General features: G+C 38.9%; 1 protein-coding gene across 2 annotated transcripts; it reads left to right on the forward strand.

Annotated features, from left to right (window-relative positions):
* Positions 1-213: 213 nt before the first annotated feature.
* PSMD12 (proteasome 26S subunit, non-ATPase 12) lies at positions 214-23322 on the forward strand (the record flags this gene model as incomplete). 2 transcript variants are annotated; one of them, XM_079726144.1, is made up of 11 exons in its annotated part: positions 214-340; positions 7141-7200; positions 7289-7417; positions 11268-11375; positions 12935-13039; positions 17227-17376; positions 17463-17597; positions 18574-18686; positions 19695-19869; positions 21974-22051; positions 23034-23322. In XM_079726144.1, the coding sequence occupies 11 exons, from the start codon at positions 233-235 to the stop codon at positions 23241-23243; spliced, it is 1371 nt and encodes a 456-aa protein (XP_079582270.1). In that variant the 3' UTR covers positions 23244-23322. The 2 variants fall into 2 exon arrangements, with proteins under 2 accessions (XP_079582270.1, XP_079582271.1); XM_079726145.1 differs by lacking the exon at positions 7141-7200 and having other exon boundaries at positions 233-340.
* Positions 23323-24038: the final 716 nt, after the last annotated feature.

Raw genomic sequence — 24038 nt, forward strand, 5'->3', positions numbered from 1 at the left:
CTGTCAGCAAAGACAAAACCGGACGTAGGGTGCACAGGCGAGCCCCGCGCCCCAGCTCCGCCCCCAGGGCTGTCCGCAGCGCTGCCTGCCTGGCGGCCAGCGCAGGGGGCCTCGTGGGGTCCTTCGCGCGGGCTGCCGACGCACTGCCTGAGCGGGTGCGCCGGCGGCTTCCGGTGTGGGTGACTAGTGGTGCCGAATTAGGGGGACATCAAGGGACGCTCAGGTAGGGACCATGACGGACGCCGACTCGGAGCGGGCAGATGGGCGCATCGTCAAGATGGAGGTGGACTACAGCGCCACGGTGGATCAGCGACTGCCGGAGTGCGAGAAGCTGGCCAAGGTGAGGGGAGGCCGACTGGCTGTTGGCGGGCGCCAGGGGCTGAGTCACGGCGCCGAGCTTGCTTAGGCCTCAGGGGGCCTGCGGGCTGGAGCGCGCATCCCCCTGTTGCTTGCCCGGCCCGAGCTAGGCCTGCAGAAGTAGGAGATCCCAGGTCTGCCTGACCAGGGAGACCCCGCAGCCGGAGTACGCTAGTGCATACAGCTTCCCAGAACCTCCCCAGGACAGATGGTCACTTCATTCCCTTAGGAGTTGGGGCTCCATTAGTACTTTTTACCTTTTCTTGGATACTGTTTCACGTTTACTTTAGTAGTTTCTCAGGGATTAAGGCCGCTTCAGCATTCACGCTAGATCAGAGAGTTTAGTTCTGTGGCTCTTGTCGTATCAGTTTTTCTGGTTAAGTTGCGTACGCATCGTGGCGATGTGCTTGGCCTTTGGCCAGGAGAAGGGACAGGAAAGGGACAGGGACGAAAGTGATTAACACAGGACCCCTGTCCCTAAGGAGTCCGTGTACACAACAAATTACACAAGTTACGCGTGGTAGTGAGTGCCATACAAGTATGAAAGTCTTACTGGAACACAGAAGGAAGCCGTTCGTTTTTACTGGTCGGTTAAGGGAGGGTTTTACAGAGAAGCTGACGTTTGTATCAGGCCTTGAAGAATAAGATTGGGTTGGGGAGGAGTCATCCCTGGAGCGGGAACTGCACGAGTAAAGACAAACAGGCACAGAAGTACAAAGTAACATAATTTAATGGAGGTCGTTAACAGTAGTTTAGCCCAGCTGCATATCTCCCATGAAATAGAAATTTTACTTGATCCGAACATTTATCATGCAACATGGGATGCTGTGTGTCAGGAAACTTTGTGTATCATTTTACATGTAAAGGAACCAAGTCTTAGAGTTGTCTGTCCATACTAACAGTTAGTAATAGGTAGAACCAGGGATTTAAACCTAGGTTTGCCTGACTAGGGTTTGGATGGTTGTTGCATCACCTTCATCAGGGAACGTTGTTAAGGGTTGTGCTCAGGCCTCTTTAAATTCCTTGATCAATTCAGCCACAAACATGTATTGCTATTCATCTGGGATGCATTCACTAATAGGGTTGTTTTTGTCTCTTAAGGAGCTTACTACCTAAGTACATTAAAACATAATAAATTCAGGGGCAGGAGGAGTGTGAAGTAATACTTCACATTTAATTCTCAGAAAGAACCCTTTTAATGCTTCTCTTTTTTTCCAATAAAGAATTTAGTGGGGCTTTACAAAAGACAAGGTTAGGGAAAGATGATGAAGTTGATACATTTGTATTTCTTAGGTTCAGTACCCTAAGTAGAGGGTAGCCATCAATTCACCTCTGAGCTTTCTAGCTGCTACTATAAAGAAACATCACCAGTTACATAGGGGTTGGAAAACTCAAACACCTCCAGCGCTGGACAGGTAAACAATCTCTGACATTTATTGAGTGCTTTCTGCAGTGCCAGGCACTCATGTATTAACTTATTTGATCCTCACCTTAGCCCTGTGAGGTAGGTATTATTATCATTCTTATTTTATGATAGGAAAACAGTCTAAGAGAAGTTGAGTCACATGCTCCAAAATCATACAGCTAGTAAAGTGGTGGAGCCAGGATGCAAACCCAGGCATACTGATTCTAGAGCTTCTGCTTTCACCGAGTGTCCTGCCTAGTGAGCAAAGTGTAATGAAACCTGAACTTCCGAGCACCTGCTCAAGGAAAGAGAGTAGGAACTCTGCACCTCAGGTTAATCTTTGCCAATTGCAAATGAAGGCCACGCTTTATGAACTCCTCTAATTTGAGGGAGAGACCAGGAATATGGATTTTTATATGAATTGCCTTTATATTTAGAAACTGGACACTAATCTGTTTTAAAGCACTATTTAAGCCAATGCCATGTAGATCAGACAAAACATATGTACAGGTCAAAGTCAGCCCCAAACCACCTCTTTGGAATTAATAGATTGATAGTTGCCATAAGGAAGAAGCTAATTGCTTTAAAGGAGTCCAGTTGTTCCAAGAACTGAGACTAGGGTGAAAAAAATCTTCCCCTTACCAATTTCTTCTGATAGCCTACTGTGTGCAAGACCCAGTCAGTGCTAGACTTTATGGGGGTATAAAGATTCGTGGACAAAGCTCTTGCTTTCAAATAGCTTATAGGCCAGTAAGAAAAAAACATTTTGCTGCTACAGTTGTTCTAGCAGTCAACGTATGGCATTTATTTAGAACATCGCTGTTATGTTCAAGACAGTCGAGAAGATTTGCAAACTCAAATGCCAAATGATTTTTTGGGTGTCAAGTGGGTGATGGAAATGTTTGAAACAGGGAATGTTGGGGCCTGTTAAACTATGTAAAATTAAAGCCATTTGATTTTTCTTTTTCTTTTTAAAAAAATTTTATTTATTTATTTATTTATTTTTGGATGCGTTGGGTCTTCATTGCTGCGCGTGGGCTTTTCTCTAGTTATGGCGAGTGGGGGCTACTCTTCCTTGCGGTGCGCAGGCTTCTCATTGCGGTGGCTTCTCTTGTTGTGGAGCACAGGCTCTAGGTGCGCAGACTTCAGTAGTTGTGGCTCGCGGGCCCTAGAGCACAGGCTCAGTAGTTGTGGTGCACGGGCTTAGTTGCTCCGTGGCATGTGGGATCTTCCTGGACCAGGGCTCGAACCCGTGTTCCCTGCATTGGCAGGAGGATTCTTAACCACTGCGCCACCAGGAAGTCCCTCTCCCTCCTCTTAATGTCTTTTCATTTCATTTGGTCACCTGCAACCTCTTCTCATGGTTAACACTAAAAATAAAGAGGAGGTGAAATGTAAAACAGTTTACTGATTGTTAGTAGCTTGGACAAAAGACCCCTTCAAGAAATAGGTCATTTAGAAGTATTGGATTTGCCTTACATTTCAACTATTTGTGGTTAACTTTTTATGGGCCTTTTCTTACTTGTTGAGGTTGTTTAAGAAATCACTAAAAGATTGGATCATTTAGGAGTTAAAGGACACAAACATACAGAATATACAGATACCCAACATGTATTGATGTTGAATAAACTCCTTAGTCATTTACCTCATTGACAAGGATTATTTTAATGAGAAAAAGGAGTCACAAAAGTCACATGTTCTCACAACTTGGTTTTGATAGCTCTGACCACCTTGTTCCTCTGAGTTGAAAGGCAGTATTGAGGAGGTAGAATTTCAAGGAAGATATGTGAATAGATAGGAAAGGAACGAGGAAGATGTTTAGCCATAAGCTTGAACATGGAAGATTGGGTGGCAAAGTGGGATGATTAGAGAATTGGGAGTTGTATTTAATGAAATTGATGGTAACGTTTCTCAGATAGCACTGAATTGTCAGCCATATAATTTGTCACATCCTACTTACTGTACCAGTAAGAATCAGGAATTGTGAGCCAAGATCAAGTGAATAGTTCAGGTCAGTGTCAATCCATTGAACACATACTGTGTGCAGGTTGGTGTAAGGGAAACAATCAAACAATGTCCAGCCCTAAAGAACTTATAGACCACTTAGGAGGCAAGACATGCACACTAATAACTGTGGTACAGGGTATAAAGGGATGCTCCAGAATATCTACAAAAACACCATTATATGCTCGGGCAGGTGCAGAGCTCTGAGCTACAGTGGTGAACAGTGTCGACACGGCCCCTGCTCTTACAGAGTACATTCTAGTGAGATTAGAAAGACAGTGAACATGAAAATGGAAAAGAGTTTGGGGTTGTCAGCTGAAAAAAATGCACAACCTAAAAGTGGAGAATTATGTCTTATTTGGGGCATTACTGAGAACTATAGCCCAGGAAGGCAGCCACTCAGATAGCTCTGAGGGACTGTTCCAAAGAGGTGATGGAGGAGCCAGAATACATAGGAGTTTTGGCTGAAATAAAACAAACATGTAGTTGAACCTCAAAAGATTACTGCTAGTCACAAAAACAGACATCTCAAGTTAATGATTTTAGTGTTTTTCTCTGTAGGGGAAGATGCAGGAGCCTGGGCTTATTGAAATCATTTCTTTGATATACATCTTAGCTATCTAGGGCCAGTACCCTGTTTTACGGGGCAACATCCTTTGTTTACTGAAATGGCAGGTGACATTCTTTGTCTACAGGGTCATTGCAAAGCAGAAAGTCAGTGGGCTGGAGTGTTAAAGGAGGTGCTGAGTGACTCCTGACTTTAGAGAGCATTATCCAAGAACGCCTTTCTGAGAAGGTGACGGTGACGTTTAAGGTTTTGTTGATACTGGTAGACCCCAGCTGCAGAGTGGTGTGTGATTCCTTCATTGTAGGGTGCAGTTCTTTAAAATCCATATTTCTGAATTAAAATACCATACAGTAAACTACATGCTGTTGATCACAATCATGTGACTAATAGTAATTACAGCAGTGACAAGAGGGGACCATCAGTGAACAGTATTTTGCATTTTAGCTATTTTTGCACTATATTTTGTTGCCAAGTAGTAACCATTTCCCTATGGAAATTACAGTTGACCTTTGAACAACACAGGTTTCAATTCTTTGATTTTTATGATTTATTAACCTTTAACTTTGGAGAATTTATAGATTTGTCCTTTGTTCTTCTGCTCTGATGGACATTTAGCCAACATTTATTGTACATGTAAACCTATACAGCTTTCAGAACTGGTGCTCCCCTTTGCATGGGAAACATTGTTAAAATGTTAGTAATTGTATGTTTTAGATTTAATTAAAATAAATTCAAACAATGCTTATACAGTACATTTTCTGTGCTGCCTAGAAAATTCATAGTTTAAAAGTTATCTTGGAAAATATGGGAACAGTATTTTGAAAAGTCTAAACATTATTTGTGCCCTTAATTCAAAAGCTGTTTAGTTTCTCTCATCAGTAAAAGAGTAGTACTCATGTACCATCTATGAATATCATTAAAATAAAAATAAATTTCCTTTACGGTTAGAAAAGCGATTTATAAATGAAACCCTCCTCATCATTTCCAATTCATTCAGTGTTAGTAATATCAATATCTTAAATTAATGCATTCTTTTTTTTTTTTTTTTTTTTTTTTTGCGGTACGCGGGCCTCTCACTGTTGTGGCCTCTCCCGTTGCGGAGCACAGGCTCCGGACGCGCAGGCCCAGCGGCCATAGCTCACGGGCCCAGCCGCTCCACGGCATGTGGGATCCTCCCGGACCGGGACACGAACCCGTGTCCCCTGCATCGGCAGGCGGACTCTCAACCACTGCGCCACCAGGGAAGCCCAAATTAGTGCATTCTTTGTGCTATGGGTTGGTTTTGTTTTTATCAAAATGTGTGGTTCCTAATATGATGGATTATTTTAGTCCTGGTGTATTATCATCTAGATTTATATTATTTGAATTTTGTTTTTCCCATTTCTTAATGTATGCCCCAGGGAGAATGTTTCGCTTTTACATATGAGATGGAGATTATTGTCAGTTGATGACTTGGTATAGCATGCGTGGGTAATCTCAGGTAGGCTTTCTTTTCTTTAAGCACAACTATAATTTATTTCTAAAGTCATTGAAAAATTAAACCAGGGTTTCCTATCTTTTTACCACCAAATATCCTTTTTATTTCTCCTCAGAACTTCATGTTTTAAAATACTTTTGGTGAATTTATAAAGAAATCATCATTTTCCCTTTTTTTATTTTTTATTTTTATTTGTGATATGTGGGCCTCTCACTGTTGTGGCCTCTCCCGTTGTGGAGCACAGGCTCCAGACGCTCAGGCTCAGCAGCCATGGCTCATGGGCCCAGCCGCTCCGCGGCATGTGGGATCCTCCTGGACCGGGGCACAAACCCATGTCCCCTGCATCGGCAGGCAGACTCTCAACCACTGCGCCACCAGGGAAGCCCCATTTTCCCATTTTTATTCTTCAAAGACACGGGTGACAGCCAGTTAAGAGTCTCTTCAGAACAAGATAAACAGGTGTTACCACACTGAGGTGATGAATTAGAATCCAAAACAAAGACTTGGTGTTTTTCTTGAGTGTTAAATTGTTGTTGTTCTAGAGTCAGTTTCTCCTAGGCATTTTGAAATGTTAAAAATAGCTTGTGGTATTTGTTTTTCTCTTTCTGACTTACTTCACTCTGTATGACAGACTCTAGGTCCATCCACCTCACTACAAATAACTCAATTTCATTTCCTTTTATGGCTGAGTAATATTCCATTGTATATATATGCCACATCTTCTTTATCCATTTATCTGTTGATGGACACTTAGGTTGGCTCCATGTCCTGGCTATTGTAAATAGTGCTGCAATGAACATTGTGGGTACATGTCTCTTTTTGAATTATGGTTTTCTCAGGGTATATGCCCAGTAGTGGGTTAGGGCATCGACATATATACACTACTGAATGTAAAATAGCTAATGGGAAGCAGCAGCATATCACAGGGAGATCAACTCAGTGCTTTGCGATGACCTAGAGGGGTGGGATAGGGAGGGTGGGAGGGATGCTCAAGAGGGAGGGGATATGGGGATATATGTATGCGTATGGCTGATTCACTTTGTTGTACAACAGAAACTAACACAGCATTGTGAAGCAATTATACTCCAATAAAGATCTATTTTAAAAAAAAAAAGTAGCTTGTGGGCCCCAAGTTGGGAACCACTGACTTCTGGAATCCTCTGGAGAAGCAGGCAGTATCATGAAAAGGAGAAAAAGACAACAGTAGTCTCTTTCCTCTAAAATAGGCTATTGATTTTGTCTTTCTGTGTCAGAAACATCTCATGTTAGACTAAGTTATTTGGTTTTGTGTTGTTGGTGTTTTCATTGTTCATTTATCTTTTGTTTTAGGAAGGAAGACTTCAAGAAGTCATTGAAACCCTTCTCTCTTTGGAAAAACAGACCCGAACTGTGAGTAGATTATAATGAAAACCTCAATTACCATTAATTTCATTTGACACTGTTTCCATTAACTTTCAATATATTTTCATTCTTACAGGCTTCTGATATGGTGTCTACATCCCGTATCTTAGTTGCAGTAGTGAAGATGTGCTATGAGGCTAAAGAATGGGATTTACTTAATGAAAATATTATTCTTTTGTCAAAAAGACGGAGTCAGTTAAAACAAGTGAGTTCATGATTGATCAAAAACAAATACATTCAAATTTAAATAAGGACTTTCAGGAAAAAAACCTTTCTATGAATCTGTTTTAAATCTACTGTTAAATCAACATCACAACATTTAGAGAGTTTTTAAAATTTCTATCCATATTCTCATGACAACTGCTTTTATTTTTGTTTTCTAATCTTTATATATTTGCATATTTTTACAAAATTGTTCTGAGAGTGTTGATGCAGCTTCTATTTCCATGTTGCTCCTTCATATTTATTATTTTAAATGGTTGTGTTATATAATCTGTCAAGTCGATAATCCGTAATTTACTTAATCAAGCCTTTATTAAACACTTAATATTTAACTTTTTTTTTGGCTGTTTTGGGTCTTAGTTGCTGCGCGCGGGCTTTCTATAGTTGTAGTGAGCAGTGGCTACTCTCTCTTATTGATTGATTGATTGATTGCTGCGTTGGGTCTTCGTTGCTGCACACGGGCTTTCTAGTGCGGTGACTTCTCTTGTTGCGGAGCACGGGCTCTAGGCACACAGGCTTCAGTAGTTGTGGCACGTGGGCTCAGTAGTTGTGGCGCACGGGCTTAGTTGCTCCACGGCATGTGGGATCTTCCCGGACCAGGGATCGAACCCGTGTCCCCTGCATTGACAGGCAGATTCTCAACCACTGAGCCACCAGGGAAGCCCCTATTTAACTTATTTTTGAGGCCATTTTCAGACATCATTTTGTTTCAAATTTCAGACTACTCATTTTGTTTAAAGATTATATGTGTTCTCTTTTGGTGTTTTTGTGAAGCTGGATTTTCTTTACTGCTTTCCTGTTCTGCTTGAGAGATATTTAAATGATCCTCTATAGAAGTAGACTCCACTTTTTACATTTATATTGTATCTTTAAAATGCTGTTCCGAGTAGCTTATGGGTTTTTATTTTTTCCTTTCAAATGATAAAGGTAATGACATTGTAAAACAAGGTAGTAGTAGAACCAAAAAAAAGAAGTACAGGGTTCTTGTCCAAAGCCCTTATTTTATTAATTAGTCTGCTGTGAGAGTGAGCTTGATATTAGAGTGGGTTAAATTATTTTTTGCAAAAAGCAAAGTTACTGTGATTGGTTTTTTTCCTTTTTCTTAGATAAGTTTACATGCATATAAAATTCACTGTTAAGGATTAACATAGATTTAATTGAGGCTCTCTAGTACATGTGAATGTGAAATTCATTTAAATATGCTTTTTGCTGCTCATTTCTGTGGTTTGACAGACTAACATGGATAAGCCATCATCTTCCTCTTATTTTCTAAGAGACTTGCTTTCTATGGGACAATTTTGAAAGGGCTACTTAATTAGAAATCTTGGGGCAACCTGGGTTAAAATAAACAAAAGTATGTGTTTTATATAGTATTAATATAAAGTTCAAAGCACATATCCTAAAATACAGATTTAATTTCATAGAGTCATAAAATTTTAGAACTAGTAGAGGGACTGTTTACTCTGTTACTTTTCTGATAGAGAAACTGAATTTTTTATGTAAGGCTCTTGGAATGTGAAGAAATGTGTAAGTAACCTACAGCTTAGTACAGAACATAAATCGCAAGTAATCATAGCAATCTTTAACACGTCCCAAGATTGATTTTTAAATTTTTAAAAAATTACTTGCGTACATGGCAACATATAGTAAGTGACATTAGAATAGTAAAGATGCTAAGATATATGAAAAGAGGAAGAGAAAGGTTTTACTTAGGTTTATTAGGGAAGGCTTCTTGGGGAAAGAGAAGTTGGAGTCAGTGTTACAGCCGGCTAGTGACATCCCCAGAACTGGAACCAGCGCTGCTCTTTGTGCCTTAACATTGTTATGTTTTCACAGCTGGAAAGTACTTAGGGACTCCAAATATCTCTTTCCTTTTCTCATAGTTACTTTTTACCTCAAACTTTTCATTTTTGCTTTATCAGGGTTAGAAAGTAGTAACTTCTTAAAATAACCTTTTCTAGATTGCTTAAGATTAACGTTTTCTAACTCACTATCACTTCAGCGCAGAGCGTCAGCATCACGCCAACTGTAGCTTCCCTAATGACTTCCCTACAGTTTTTTCAGGGAGCAGCAAGATGTTCACTTATCATTAGAATATTGATTTGTTTCCTTTTCTTTTCCCCATCTGGTTTCTGTTAATGTATTTTTTGCACAGCTTTTAGAATGATCAAGTTGTATGCCCTTCTAGAAATCATTATTATAATTAGTTTTAGAGGGATCATCTGTTTTGTGAGAGACTAGGTGTTCCAGAGCTTTGCACTTACTGAAAGAGTTATATTTTACAATAAAACCTTCGCCTTCTGGAACTCCTGGGAGTCTCTAAACAGCTAATTTTCAGATAATTAAGTCTGATCTGAGCTATGTGAACATTAAATGTTTTTCAAGGAAATCTTTGCAAGATATACCATGGGATTTATTTTTAAAGCTTTACTGAGACAGAATTGACAGCAAGATATTCTGTTTACTTTTCTGCTATCTTAAAATATGCTTAATGTATTTAACATTTTCCTGATGACTGAGTCCTAATTATTATCAACGATTATGATATGCTGTTTAGAATCTAGATTAGAGGTTGGCAAACTATGGGCCAAGGACCAAATCCTACCTGCCACCTTTGTAAATAAAATTTTGGGGGGAGAGAGCCACACCCATTTGTCATGTATGGCATATCTGTGGAGTTACAAAGGCAGAGCTGGATAGTTGCCACAGGACTTCCCTGGTGGCGCAGTGGTTAAGAATCCACCTGCCAATGCAGGGGACACGGGTTCAAGCCCTGGTCTGGGAAGATCCCCCATGCCACGGAGCAACTAAGCCCATGCGCTACAACTACTGAGCCTGCGCTGTAGAGCCCGTGAGCCACAACTAGGGAAGCCCGCGCACCTAGAGCCCATGCTCTGCAACAAGAGAAGCCACCGCAATGAGAAGCCCGTGCACTGCAGTGAGAAGCCTGCGCATCACAACGAAGAGTAGCCCCTGCTCGCCGCAACTAGAGAAAGCCTGCATGCAGCAACGAAGACCCAAAGCAGACAAAAATAAATAAATAAATAAATTTATTTATTTATAAAATAAAAAATAAAAATGAATAGTTGCCACAGAGGATCCTATGGCTCACAAACTCTAAAATACTTACTGTGTAAATATTTATAAACATATACAGAAAAGGTCAGCTGACCCCTGACCTAGATCATAGGCTGTTAGTGCTGGAAGAAATGTAGTACAACCTTCTTGTACTACCTGTCAGGGAACTGTGGGCAAGAGATGCTGTGCTTTTCAGTGTCGCATTTTATTGAGGTGGGCGTGGCTGGCTGTGGCTCCTGCTCCCTGCCCAGATGGTGGAACTGTCTTACTTTCTGCTTCTGCCAGCGACTCTTTTTTATGGCTTCACTACTGTCACAGCCACTGTTAAACTCTGCTTTTCTCTCCCCCCACCTTTCCCTGCCCTTAATCTGTTGCCACTTCTTCCATACTTTTCTTCTTGACTGTAAAAAAGCTAGCCAGCCAGCCTTCTAACGGACATTGCCAGACATGCCTCTTCCACCTTTCCTGTTGTGTAATCAGCTCACCCACCAGTTGTAGTGGAGAGGGGTAAGGTCTTTGCACCTGAGGTTTTTCTAACCTTTACTGCTTTGTCACTGAGTATTCAGTACTTCTTAGCTAAGGGTTGCAGGGGTGGGCCTTGGGGGGGTTATTATTATTATTTTTTTTAATCGGCAATTCAGTATCTAGAGTTGCTTGGGAAGACCAGATTTGACCACAGCACTTCCATCAATAAAATACTTCCTTTTCATGTATGAGGAATGAATTTAATTTATGAATGGTTTTTATTATTTTAGGCTGTTGCAAAAATGGTTCAACAGTGCTGTACTTACGTTGAGGAAATCACAGACCTTCCAATCAAACTTCGATTAATTGATACTCTACGAATGGTTACAGAAGGAAAGGTAAGTTTTCTATTAGCAGAACTCACAGTAAGTACTTTCTTACCTGTATTCAGAGATACTTATGTGTTTAAACATTTTATATAAGTACATATGTATGTGTTTTTAAGGTGGAATACACAGAATGCCATCATCTTAATTTAACCCATATCTTTGTAAATACATCTCCTTCTAGTGTCTTCCCATATGCCAGTGAATATACTTAAATAGTGACGGTCTTAGTATAACCAGATTTTTCTAGAAATTAGTGATCTTATCCCAAATTTACATTTGGTAATAATTAAACATAAGGTTATTTCTTCACATGGCCTAGATCTGCTCAAGAAGTCTATGTTTGGGATAGCTAAGGTTTCTTAGAGTGTTTACAGTGTGAGGTTAGCTTTCAAACTTGCACTGTCTTGCCAGAATCGATCTGTATTTCTTTCGATGCCTGTGCCCCATCCCCACCCCCAATCTGGTGTTTCTCTAAAAAGGGCAAGTATGAAATGGTGGCTATGGTAGATACGTTTCTTTCTAGGTAGATTTTTGTGGTTTGAAGACAAAAACTTAGTTTATATATAACTTACTGCCTCTTTTGATAGTTTAGTTCATTAAACGTTTATTGAGCACCTACCTGTGTTGTGCGAGGTCCAAAATGGGCAGGACGCTATTTTTAACCTCAAAAGAGATGAATCATGGAAATAGTTACTGTGCTGGTCATGACAGTAGCAATGTGCTTGCTGTTCCCTGCAGCACAGAGGTAGGGGTTGACTGGCTGAGGACCCCAGGAAAGCCTCAGAGAGTTTATGGTGGCTCAGCTGGCTTTTTAAGAATGAATAGAAATTCTACTGGGCCAGAGCATAGGGAGAAGGGCATTTAAGACATACGGGAAATTATATGCAGAGATATCAGAGTGAGAAACACTTAGTACATTTAGGAAAGTGTAAGCAGTTTGTTATCATTGGAGATTAAGGACTTGGGACTGGAGTGGGGAAAAGGAGTTGCTGCAGAGCAAAGGCTAAATGGGTCAGCAAGCCCAAGCATGAAAATTAGTTCCCTAGACTTTGTTAGGCTATTAATGTTTAATTTGTTGGAAATTATAAATCTACTAACATTACAAATGGCTACAAAAAATGCTAGTAACTTTAACTTAGCAAGGTCAGATGTTTTTAGAGAAAGTAGCCTTGCATTTAAAGAGAAATCAGAATGAGAGTATTGGTTGAATTATAGATAATAGACTGCATACGCTCTTTGCAAAGTGTTATTTTTCAAATAATCAGTTCTTTTAAGGCACTTTCTGTGCGATTTATTTAGTTTTTGGTCCTGTTGTTAAGCGCAGTGATTTCATACTTAGGTTCTCAAAGCAAAGTGCAAAATATGGATAACGTTTTATAGAGATATTTTCTTTAAAATTATGTGATTGTGAAATGTAAAATGTCACACAGTGCTGTTTGTACGTGGAGGATAAAGTGCATGATAGCTGCAAGAGAAATACCTTGTTTGAATAATAGTTCAGTTCTACCTTTTCAATTTTAGCACGTTTCTGTAGGAATTTAGATAACATAAACCTCTCGTATTTGTAGATTTACGTTGAAATTGAGCGTGCTCGGCTGACTAAAACATTAGCAACTATAAAAGAGCAAAATGGTGACGTCAAAGAGGCAGCCTCCATTTTACAAGAGTTACAGGTAAGATGCTGCATTCTAGAGTATGTAAAATTTTGCATTCAGTCAGCAGTGTTTTGGGAATCCCCTGGCAGTCCAGTGGTTAGGTCTTGGCGCTTTCAGTGCCGAAGGCTCAGGTTCAGTCCCTGGTTGGGGAACTAAGATCCCACAAGCCGTGTGGCGCAGCAAAAAAAAAAACAAAAAACAGTCAGCAGTATTTTCTTGTAATTGTTTATTTTGGCACCTTATCACTTTCTTCTGAACCACCAGATTAAGAGTGAGTACTACAGAGTGTGAGGTTATTTAAGTAGCTGGAAGTTGTGTAATTATGTTCCCAACCAAATTTAACTGCTAAAAAAGTTTTGAAGAAAAGTAGGATCAGCAAATTAGTCTTAACTTTGTGCCCTTATTTGAACATTTTAATTCTCTTTAGAATTTAAATAAAACCAGTAATTCACGTTCATTTACTTATGCCTTAGGAATTTACTGTTTATCGTTGGCTTCATTCTTAATGAATATTTGATTGGTGGTCAACTTTAGGCTATATTGGTTTAACAAAGAAAAACTCCTTCATAGTTTGCTGTGTTTCAGGACAGCTTTTAAGAGAGGCCTTAAAATGAGATAGCAGAGTGCTAAGAAATCTGAGAAAAGCCATTTCTCCTATCAGAAAAATGTACATAAACTATGCTCAAATTTTTTTAAAAAAATTTATTTATTTATTTATTTTTGGCTGTGTTGGGTCTTCATTGCTGCGCGGGCTTTCTGTAGTTGCGGCGAGCCGGGGTTACTCTTCGTTGTGGTGTGCTGGCTTCTCATTGCGGTGGCTTCTTTCGTTGCGGAGCACGGGCTCTAGGCGCTCAGGCTTCAGTATTTGTGGCACGTGGGCTCAGTAGTTGTGGCTCACGGGCTCTAGAGCGCAGGCTCAGTAGTTAGGGCTCGTGGGCTTAGTTGCTCTGCGTCATGTGGGATCTTCCCGGACCAGGGCTCGAACCTGTGGCCCCTGCGTTGGCAGACGGATTCTTAACCACTGCGCCACCAGGAAAGCCCTATGCTCAAATTTTTGCTTATAATTTTCGTCCATCAAAGGCTCCCCGTTAAGTTAAATCGATTATTTTAACTTTTCAATCATGTACCTTATCCATTTTAGGTAAAGGAAAGGAAAAAAATAATACTGGAAGGAACTTGTACAGCATGCATTGTGTTTGTTGTCATTTTTAAAAACATTTTCTCTATATACTTGATCTCATTTAATGTTCACATGCAACACTATTTTTATCCCCACTTTTCAGCCAAGGAAATTGTGACTCAAAGGAGTTAAGTAACTTGTTGGATTACCACTAGTTCTGTTTGGCTTCAGGCTCCCCACCCCGCCAAACACACACCTTTTTTTTTTTCTTTTCAATTAAAAGACTTTTTTTTTTAGAGTATTTTTAGGTTCACAGCAAATTGAGTGGGAAGTACAGAGATACCCCATATACCCACTGCTGCCACAACACACACAACCTCCCCTACTATTATGCATCCCAAACCAGCGTGGTTCATTAGTTACAGTCAGTGAGCCTGCATTGACACATCATTATCACCCAAAGTACAGAGTTTTACATTAGGGTTCACTTGCAGTGTTGTACACTCTATGGATTTTGACAAACATATAATGATGTGTCTCCAGCATTGTAGTATCATAAAGAATAGTTTCACTGCTTGTGAAAACCCTTTGTGCTCTGCCTATTTATCCCTTCCTCTCCCTAACCCTTGGCAACCACTGATCTTTTTTTTTTTTTTTTTTTTTTTTTTTTTTTTTTTTTTTTTTTTTTTTTTTTTTGTGGTACGCGGGCCTCTCACTGTTGTGGCCTCTCCCGTTGCGGAGCACAGGCTCCGGATGCACAGGCTCAGCAGCCATGGCTCACGGGCCCAGCCGCTCCGCGGTATATGGGATCCTCCCAGACCGGGGCACGAACCCGTATCCCCTGCATCGGCAGGCGGACTCTCAACCACTGCGCCACCAGGGAGGCCCAACCACTGATCTTTTTATTCGCTCCATAGTTTTGCCTCCCGACTCTATTTGCCAACCAGGAGGACTATATGCCTCATGATTCAACATCCCCTGTGAAGTATTCTTGCCAAAAAATTAACCTCAGTTATATAATGCCTCTAGGTTTAACTTCCAGTTTTTAAGATATACCAGGGACAGAGGAGCCTGTTAAATGATACCACAGGGACACAGTCTGCAAACTTCAGACTCTAGAAAACTATAGGATGATTGACTTGATTTCTTCAATGAATAAATGGCAAGGAAAAAAGAGACATAAGAAACATATCTACAAATTGCAAAGTATGAGCCTTATTTGGATTCTAAGTTGATTAAAAAAATAAATGAGACTGTTGAGGAGTGACTAGATATTTAGTGATATAAAGAACTTTTAGGTATGATATTTTTTTCAGTTTATCTTTTAGAGATACATATTGAAATATTTATTTATAATATCTTGTCTGAGATTTGCTTCAAAGTAACTGACACATGGAGAGTGAGTGAACATGTCAAAATGAAACATTGATGGTTCATTGTGTGTGTTTTTATTTTCCTTAAGAAATTACAAAGGAGAATTAGTGTACATAGAGTGCTTAGCACAGTGCCTGGCACACAATATGTTGAATAACTATTAAAAAAAATAACGAAGGACAAGGCAGTCAAATGAAAACATTTCAGACCAAATTGTAGTAGTAATAGCCTTACTTCATTCTACTTTGTAAAAGTGTCATTCTAGATGTTATAAATCATTTATAATATATGTATGCCAAATATTATATTAGAAACTTTTTCATAGTATTTGATATAATTGATTCTCTGTTATATTTGTGGGTATCTCTACTATATTTGTGGGTATTCTGCATCCATAAAGTGTCATATCAGCCTTGTCATCTGAATTTTAAAAAGACCTGTGCCTCTTTTTTGTATAATGGTTTCAACTATTATATAATGAGCTTGCAACTGATATATTTTTTCATTTTTAGAATTGTCATTTCCTTATTAGCCATTAGGAAAATGCAAATTAAAACCATGATGAGATACTACTACATGCCTATTAGAATACCTAAAATTTTTTTAAAATACTGACAATACCAAGAGCTGGCAGGGATGCAAAGCAGCTGGAACTCTCATAGATTGCTGATCGGTATGCAAAATGGTACAGCCACTCTGGAAAACAGGTTGGCAGTTTCTTATAAAGTTAAACATACGCTTACTGTATAACCCAGCAATCCCATCCCTGGGTACCCAAGAGAAAGGAAAGTTTATGTTCACACAAAACTCGTCCACTAATGTTCAGAGTAGCTTTATTTGTGATAGGCAAAAGATCGAATCAACCCAGTTGTTCTTCAGCAGGTGAATGGATAAACTGGGGTTCATCCACGCATGGAATACTACTTAGCCATAGAAAGGAACAACCTGTTTGATTTATACAACAACTTGAATGAATCTTATTATTCAAAGCATTATGCTGAGTAAACACAGTCTCAAAAGGTTGCATATTATATTCGACATTCTTGAAAAGACAATTCTGGGGGACTTCCTCGGTGGTCCAGTGGTTAAGAATTCACCTTCCAATGCAGGGGATGTGGGTTTGATCCCTGGTCGGGGAACTAAGATCCTACATGCTGTGGGGCAACTGAGCCTGCGTGCTGCAACTACAGAGCCCACACGCTCTTGAGCCTGTGCATCACAACTAGAGAGAAGCCCGTGTGCCGCAACGGAAGGTCCAGCGTGCCGCAACTAAGGCCCGATGCAGCTAAAAACGAATGAATGAACGAATAAATAAATAATAATAAAGAAAACACAGTTCTGTGGTATTGGAGGACAGATCATTGGTTTTCAGGGGTTATGAGTGTGACTGTAAAGGGGGCATGTGAGGGAGTTATGCGGGTGATGGAACTATTCTGTGTCTTGATTGTGATGGTGGTTGCAGAAATCTGTGCATGTGTTACAATTCATAGAACTTTACACCAAAAGAAAATCCATTTTACTGTATAATAATTCTTTTAAATTGTAATTTCCTGGAGGAAACTAGCTTTTTATATCACCATCAACACTCTCTCAGTATGCGTTAAGGTTCATATTATTTATCAAGTGTGAATTTTTAATGTCTATTTAATTTTGTTGCAATTAAAAAATATTACTAAAGATTATAATCTTAGTTGGGGGCTTACTCTGCTAGGTGGAAACGTATGGGTCAATGGAAAAGAAAGAGCGAGTGGAGTTTATTTTGGAGCAAATGCGGCTCTGCCTAGCTGTGAAGGATTACATTCGTACACAAATCATCAGCAAGAAAATTAACACCAAATTTTTCCAGGAAGAAAATACAGAGGTAAGCCTATATCTTACTATAAGTTTACTCTGAAAATGTTGGGGGAAACCCCGTAAACCCCAATTTACTTTGTCAATTTTTTTCAGAAATTAAAGTTGAAATACTATAACTTAATGATTCAGCTGGATCAACATGAAGGATCTTATTTGTCTATTTGTAAGCACTACAGAGCAATCTATGATACTCCCTGTATACAGGCAGAAAGTGAAAAGTGGCAACAGGTAAGAATATAGTCTTAAACTTGACATTGATACTTATTAGGAAGAATTTGCATTTTTTGAAATAATTTTAACTTCAGTAATTACATGCAATTGTGTGGTACTGCTTTCTGTTCAGTCTGTTGATAGTTCACTTTATCCTTACTGATTCAGATGAATTATTTATGGCCTTTGAAGAAATGTAAGCTTACTATTTAAGACATGTACAGCAGGTTACCTTCTAACAAAGGTCACAGATACAGACCTAGCATTACTTTGGAAAATTATTTGGCAAAGTTTCTGAATAGATTATATGTGGATTCCACATTTTTGCTGCTAACTTGTTATAAGAACCTTTTTTTATACATTTATTTTAAAAAAATGTTTGGGGGAGGGATAAATTAGGAGTATGGGATTAACAGATACATACCACTATGTATTATATAAAATAAACAGCAAGGATTTACACTATAGCACAGGGAAATATATTCAATATCTTGTAATAACCTGTAATGGAAAGGAATCTGAAAAAGAATATATATATAAAACTGAGTCACTTTGCTGAAAGTGAAACTAACACTAAGTAAATCAACTATACTTCAATTTAAAAAAAAAAAGCCAACCCAGGTAGTAATTCAAATTAGCAAAGATTCGGGAATTCCCTGGTGGTCCAGTGGTTAGGACTTTGTTTTTTCACTGCCAAGGGTGCAGGTTCGATCCCTGGTCGGGGAACTAAGATTTCTGCAAGCCGTGCAGCACAGCCAGAAAGGAAAAAAAATTAGCAAAGATTCACTGCATTTGTTTTATAATAGTTTTATGAAAAGTAAACATTAAAGAAAAGCACTATGAAGAGCAGTCTGATAAGGTTTTTCCCCTGACTTTTGAATGCAGTATTAAAAATGAGTATATACAATTATTCCATGAATTTTCACTTTTTGCCAAAGTTTCCATTTTGTTTCTAGTCTTGTATGTAAACTGTTGCATTGTACAACCTTTTTAGGCCCTGAAAAGTGTTGTCCTTTATGTTATCTTGGCTCCTTTTGACAATGAACAGTCAGATTTGGTTCACCGAATAAGTGGTGACAAGAAGTTAGAAGAAATTCCTAAATACAAGTAAGTACTTTTATAATTAGTATAGTATGTCTCAGTAGAAGCACCGTTTTGAAAGAAAATTGGTTAACCTAAGTGTATACTTCTTAATTGGTTACTGATAGATTGTATTAGAGAATAAAACTAGAGAAAATAAAGTGTTTTTTTAGGACTACATTTGCAATTAATGCAGTGAGGTTATGACACACTCCATTCTAAGCCACTTATCAAGTAGAAGTCTTATTTCAAGCTCACTTTTGTTTAATTAATCATTTGATAAATTTTATCATTTGTAAATGTTTGGGGCTTTGTGATTTTCAGAAGTAGATGCTTCTGAAAATCCATTATATACAACATGGGCTTCCCTGGTGGCACAGTGGTTAAGAATCCGTCTGCCAGTGCAGGGGACACGGGTTCGAGCCCTGGTCCGGGAAGATCCCACATGACACAGAGCAACTTAGCCCATGTGCCACAACTACTGAGCCTGCGCTCTAGAGCTCGCGAGCCACAACTCCTGAGCCCGCGTGTCACAACTACTGAAGCCCACGCGCCTAAAGCCTGTGCTCCACAACAAGAGAAGCCACCGCAATGAGAAGCCCACGCACCGCAACAAAGAGTAGCCCCCGCTCGCCACAACTAGAGAAAGCCCGCACACAGCAACGAAGACCCAATGCAGCCATAAATCAACCAATCAATCAATCAGTCAGACATAGGCTTTATCATAAGCACATTGTGCTTTTTTTTTTTTAAAGCTATTTTTCTTTTTTCTGTTTCATTAGTAAGTTTACAGTCAATTAGTCCAGAGATTGGCAAATACAGTAGAGGAGATAGCAAAATGATAAGTAGGGGAATGTGCTTTTCACAATTACTGTGGAAAAAATGGTAGTAAAGTTGGTAAAATAAGTAATAACTTGCATCTTGTTCTACAAACAAAACTGTAAAAATCCTCTTTGTTGATATTTTAAAATTTGCTATTAGATGCAACTTAATTTTTACAGATTTGGAATATATTAAGTTTTATTTAATTAACAGGGATCTTTTAAAGCTTTTTACCACAATGGAGTTGATGCGTTGGTCCACACTTGTTGAAGACTACGGAATGGAATTAAGAAAAGGTTCTCTGGAGAGTCCAGCAACGGATGTTTTTGGTTATACAGAGGAAGGTGAAAAAAGGTGGAAAGACTTGAAAAACAGAGTTGTTGAACATGTAAGGATCTGGCATGATGGAGATGACAATTTAGAAGTAAACTGGCAAATTTGAGCATAAACTTTTATTCCTCAAATGTTTCTTTTGGATGTTATGTCTTTAATTCTTCACTTTAGGATTTTTTTTTTCTATGCCCAATGTAGAAGTGATGTAAATTTGTTGTTCAGATGTTTATTGTCTTATTTCCCAAAGCATATCAGAATTTATCTTACCCCTCTTGTCTTTTTTTTCCCCACCTCTTTTAGCTTTTCAGAAAAGATAACTGTGTTAGCATGCTGCAGTTTGAGAGGACCTCTCAAGAATCCAAAGTTTTATAGCATATAAATCAGAAGGAATTTCTTAAGAATGTGAGGGATGGATGGGGGTGGAGGGAGTGTTTTCTTTCTGGTACTCACTGGGTAGTTTTGGAAATGGGTAGCATGTCTTAAACCTGACCTTTGATCTTCTTGGTGTCACTACAAACTGAATTATGTCAACATTCATTCATTAACAAACATTTATTGTGAACCTTCTATATGCCACACACTGTACAAAGTGCTGGGACACATGGGAGAATAAGACATGGTCCCTACCTTCAAAATGCTTAAAGTAAATCACAGTGGAAGATGCATTTATAAATTATGTATGATGGTACAAGGATACATGTACTAGAGGGGAGCACAAGAAGAGAGTTGATTGGTTCCACCAGGAAGAAGGGTCAGGCCGGATACATAGGAATCGATGTGGGAGGTAAGATTTGTGAGAAGAGTATGTAGTCAGCAGGCAGACAAGGGAGGGCAGTCCCCGTAGGCAGATGGGCATGGAGGCAGCAAACCAGCAGGGGAACTTGGGGACCTCCAAGGAAAGGGCTCAGTGAGAAAGGAAGTTGAAGGTACGGAAAAGGTCTGGGTCGTAACAAAGCTGAGAGCATAATGACCAGGCTTGTATTTTATAAAGATTCCTCTGGGAGGAAGTGTGAAGAGTGGATTTGGAGAGAGGAAAGACTGGAGATGAGACTAGCTAAGTGGCTTTATGGGCTTGAATTAAGGCAGTAGCCAAGGTATTGAGGAAGAGTGGGCGGAATGGAATTAACTGTTTTAAAGAAGAAAAGTAATGGAATTTGGTCATTGGTTAGATTTAAAGGATGAAGGAAAAGCGGGGAGTCTTGAGTGATTCTCATGCTTTCTGAGAGGTTGGTGTTGCCATCAGCCCTGATTAGAGATGGGAGGAGGTACAGCTTCTTCAAAGATGAGCTCATTTTTCTCCCCACCATCCCCCTTTTTCCTTGTGAGTGCTGCTGCTTTGTTAGTAACATTAAGAATAACAAAGGGCCTGGTGGCGCAGTGGTTGAGAATCTGCCTGCCAATGCAGGGGACACAGGTTCGAGCCCTGCTCTGGGAAGATCCCACATGCCACGGAGCAACTGGGCCCGTGAGCCACAACTACTGAGCCTGCGCATCTAGAGCCCGTGCTCCACAACAACAGAAGCCACGACAATGAGAAGTCCGCGCACCGCGATGAAGAGTGGCCCCCGCTTGCCGCAACTAGAGAAAGCCTGCGCACAGAAACGAAGACCCAACACAGCCAAAAATAAATAAATACATTTATTAAAAAAAAAAAAAAGAATAACAAAGGGGCGTCTCTCTAACTTTAGCACCTCTTCCAGTGAAAATTAAGAGTTTAATTTTGAGTTATCTTTACATAGTTATAATGATGATAAGGTAGCGTTTTGAGATGATTTTGATCTTTTTAAAATTTTAGCCTTTTAAACATTTGTGTCATAATTAGAAAAACTTAACTTTAGATTCTTGCATTTAGCAAAAATATTTTAGTACGGTTACAACTTTTAACAACTAATTTAGTTAAGCCTATATTTTGACTATATATATTTTAGAAGAGTTGTAGAGTGTGCTCAGAATAACTAAAAATAACCGCAGAAGCCAAAATATCTAAATATTTAGTTTCGTTATTGACATTTAGAACCAGCTTCATTCCAGTGGTGGACTATAGCAAAAGCTCTGAGTATTGGCATTTTAACTAAACCTATTTGGATATGAAAACAAATGGGATGGGCTTTTGGCCTTACTGACAGCTGTGTCCTCCGTGCCCTCTATTCTCTCCTCAGAATATTAGAATAATGGCCAAGTATTACACGAGGATAACAATGAAGAGGATGGCACAACTTCTGGATCTATCTGTTGATGTAAGTAGTAAACGTTGTTTGTAACCATTCATTTTGAAAATCAATTGACTTGTAAAAATTGAGCAAGAAAATCAATTTTTTTTATTACTTAATTTTAAGTTTAGGTGATAGAAAGTTTCCCCAAGCTATCTTGAATACCAAAGAGTAGCCTAAGTATCAAGTTTATAGCTACATTAATATTATTTATACTAGTTAAAATCTTCACTTAAATATGGTAGTTTTACAGTGATTAATTTGAAGATAAAGTATATATTTCTATAATAAATATGTCTAGGTTCCCAAAAGTGAACTGTAGAAATAAAACATATGAGGGAGACTTGATTGCAGTTCACCTGAAAAGGACCCAGGACATGTTAGAGGAATATCATCTTCAGTTCTGGGTTTCATGTTGGTAAAATGTACAATAACAAAGAGATAGGAGTTAAACAAAGTGTATAGTAATGGTCTGAAAAGCCATTTCTGTCACCAGAAGGAGTCTGACAGTTTAGCTGAAAAGGAAGAATCGTGGAATGTTGGGGTTAGAGGGCTTGATCCTCGGTTAGTTCATTAGCTTTTCTCGTTTCTGGACGAGGGTGCCTGGGTCCTTAGAAGTAAAGTGCCTTCTCTTTGGCTACAGAGTTGGTAAGTGGCAGAGCATATATTCTAACCCAGCATTTCTGGAAACTAACTGTATAATACTGCCTTTTAGGGGGAAACGTAGAGGTAGACCAAGTTGCTGTTGGCAACAGGCTCTTAGGCAGTACCCACAGCATTAAGTTTGCAGGGAGGTTCAAACTGAACGCTGACTTCGAGTGTACTCATTCTAATCATTCCCTAGACTCTTAGTAAAATAAGTACATCATTGCAGGAAATCAGCAGTTTGTAACTATTAATGAATTTTAGCATATTCTTGAGTGAAGAGTTTAGAAGATGCTTTCCTTAAATTTTGTTTATTGATAATTAAAATTATCTTGTCTTAATCCAGTTTGTCTCTCTCTTGCAGGAGTCAGAGGCTTTTCTCTCGAATCTAGTAGTTAACAAGACCATCTTTGCTAAAGTAGACAGGTTGGCAGGAATTATCAACTTCCAGAGACCCAAGGATCCAAATAATTTATTAAATGACTGGTCTCAGAAACTGAACTCATTGATGTCTCTAGTTAACAAAACCACACACCTCATAGCCAAAGAGGAGATGATACATAATCTACAATAAGCGTCTCCATGCCCTTAGTGCTTTTAGAAAAGAGTTAAAATTGGAAGTCATTAAAAAAGAAAAAGACTTTTATGGTGTATATGTTGGGTTTTGTGTTTTGTTTTCTATTCTCGGCTCTTTTGTCTAAAATTTAAAAGCTAGTGAATATGTTTGAGGCCCCTTTTGATCTTCAGTTCCTCGATTTCATTGTTAACTTTGCGTGTGCAGTTGGTGCAAAAATATATAATACATTTCTATTGTCTGAGTACTCAAAAAATTGTCATAACTTACCTAAATACGTTATTCTATCATTTGAAACCTTTTTATCTACTATTTGTTTTCATTCAGCTAACAACCATAACTATAATAATAAAAGCAGTATATACACGTTTACCTTCCATGGTTACCTGTGTTTCTAAACATTTTGTGGGATAGTGATTTAAGTGTTTTTTAAATAAAATTAATTTTGTTGTAAAGCTATTGATTATTTAGTAGAATTTAAAAAGCAGCATAGAACGTATAAGAACATTTGGGATGAAGTTGTGATTTGTGAAGAATTTGTATTTTAGTATTGTGGCAGAAAGTCTCTAGATTGAGTGTGTACAGAGCTATCTGGTAGGCTATAGACTTTTTTTTTTTTTTTTTTGAGTCAAGCTAGTCTCAATCACAGTAGCTTATTTTTACCCCCTTTCCCTGACTTGACCAGTTGTTGAACTAATTGTGTTGACAGAGGTTAATACCCAAGGTCATTTTTATAACTCCTTTGTGGCTTTAACTTCCATATGTAATTACATCATTAATGCTCCAAATTCATTC

This window comes from Hyperoodon ampullatus (assembly GCF_949752795.1).
Source record: "Hyperoodon ampullatus genome assembly, chromosome: 19".
Taxonomy (NCBI): domain Eukaryota; kingdom Metazoa; phylum Chordata; class Mammalia; order Artiodactyla; family Ziphiidae; genus Hyperoodon; species Hyperoodon ampullatus.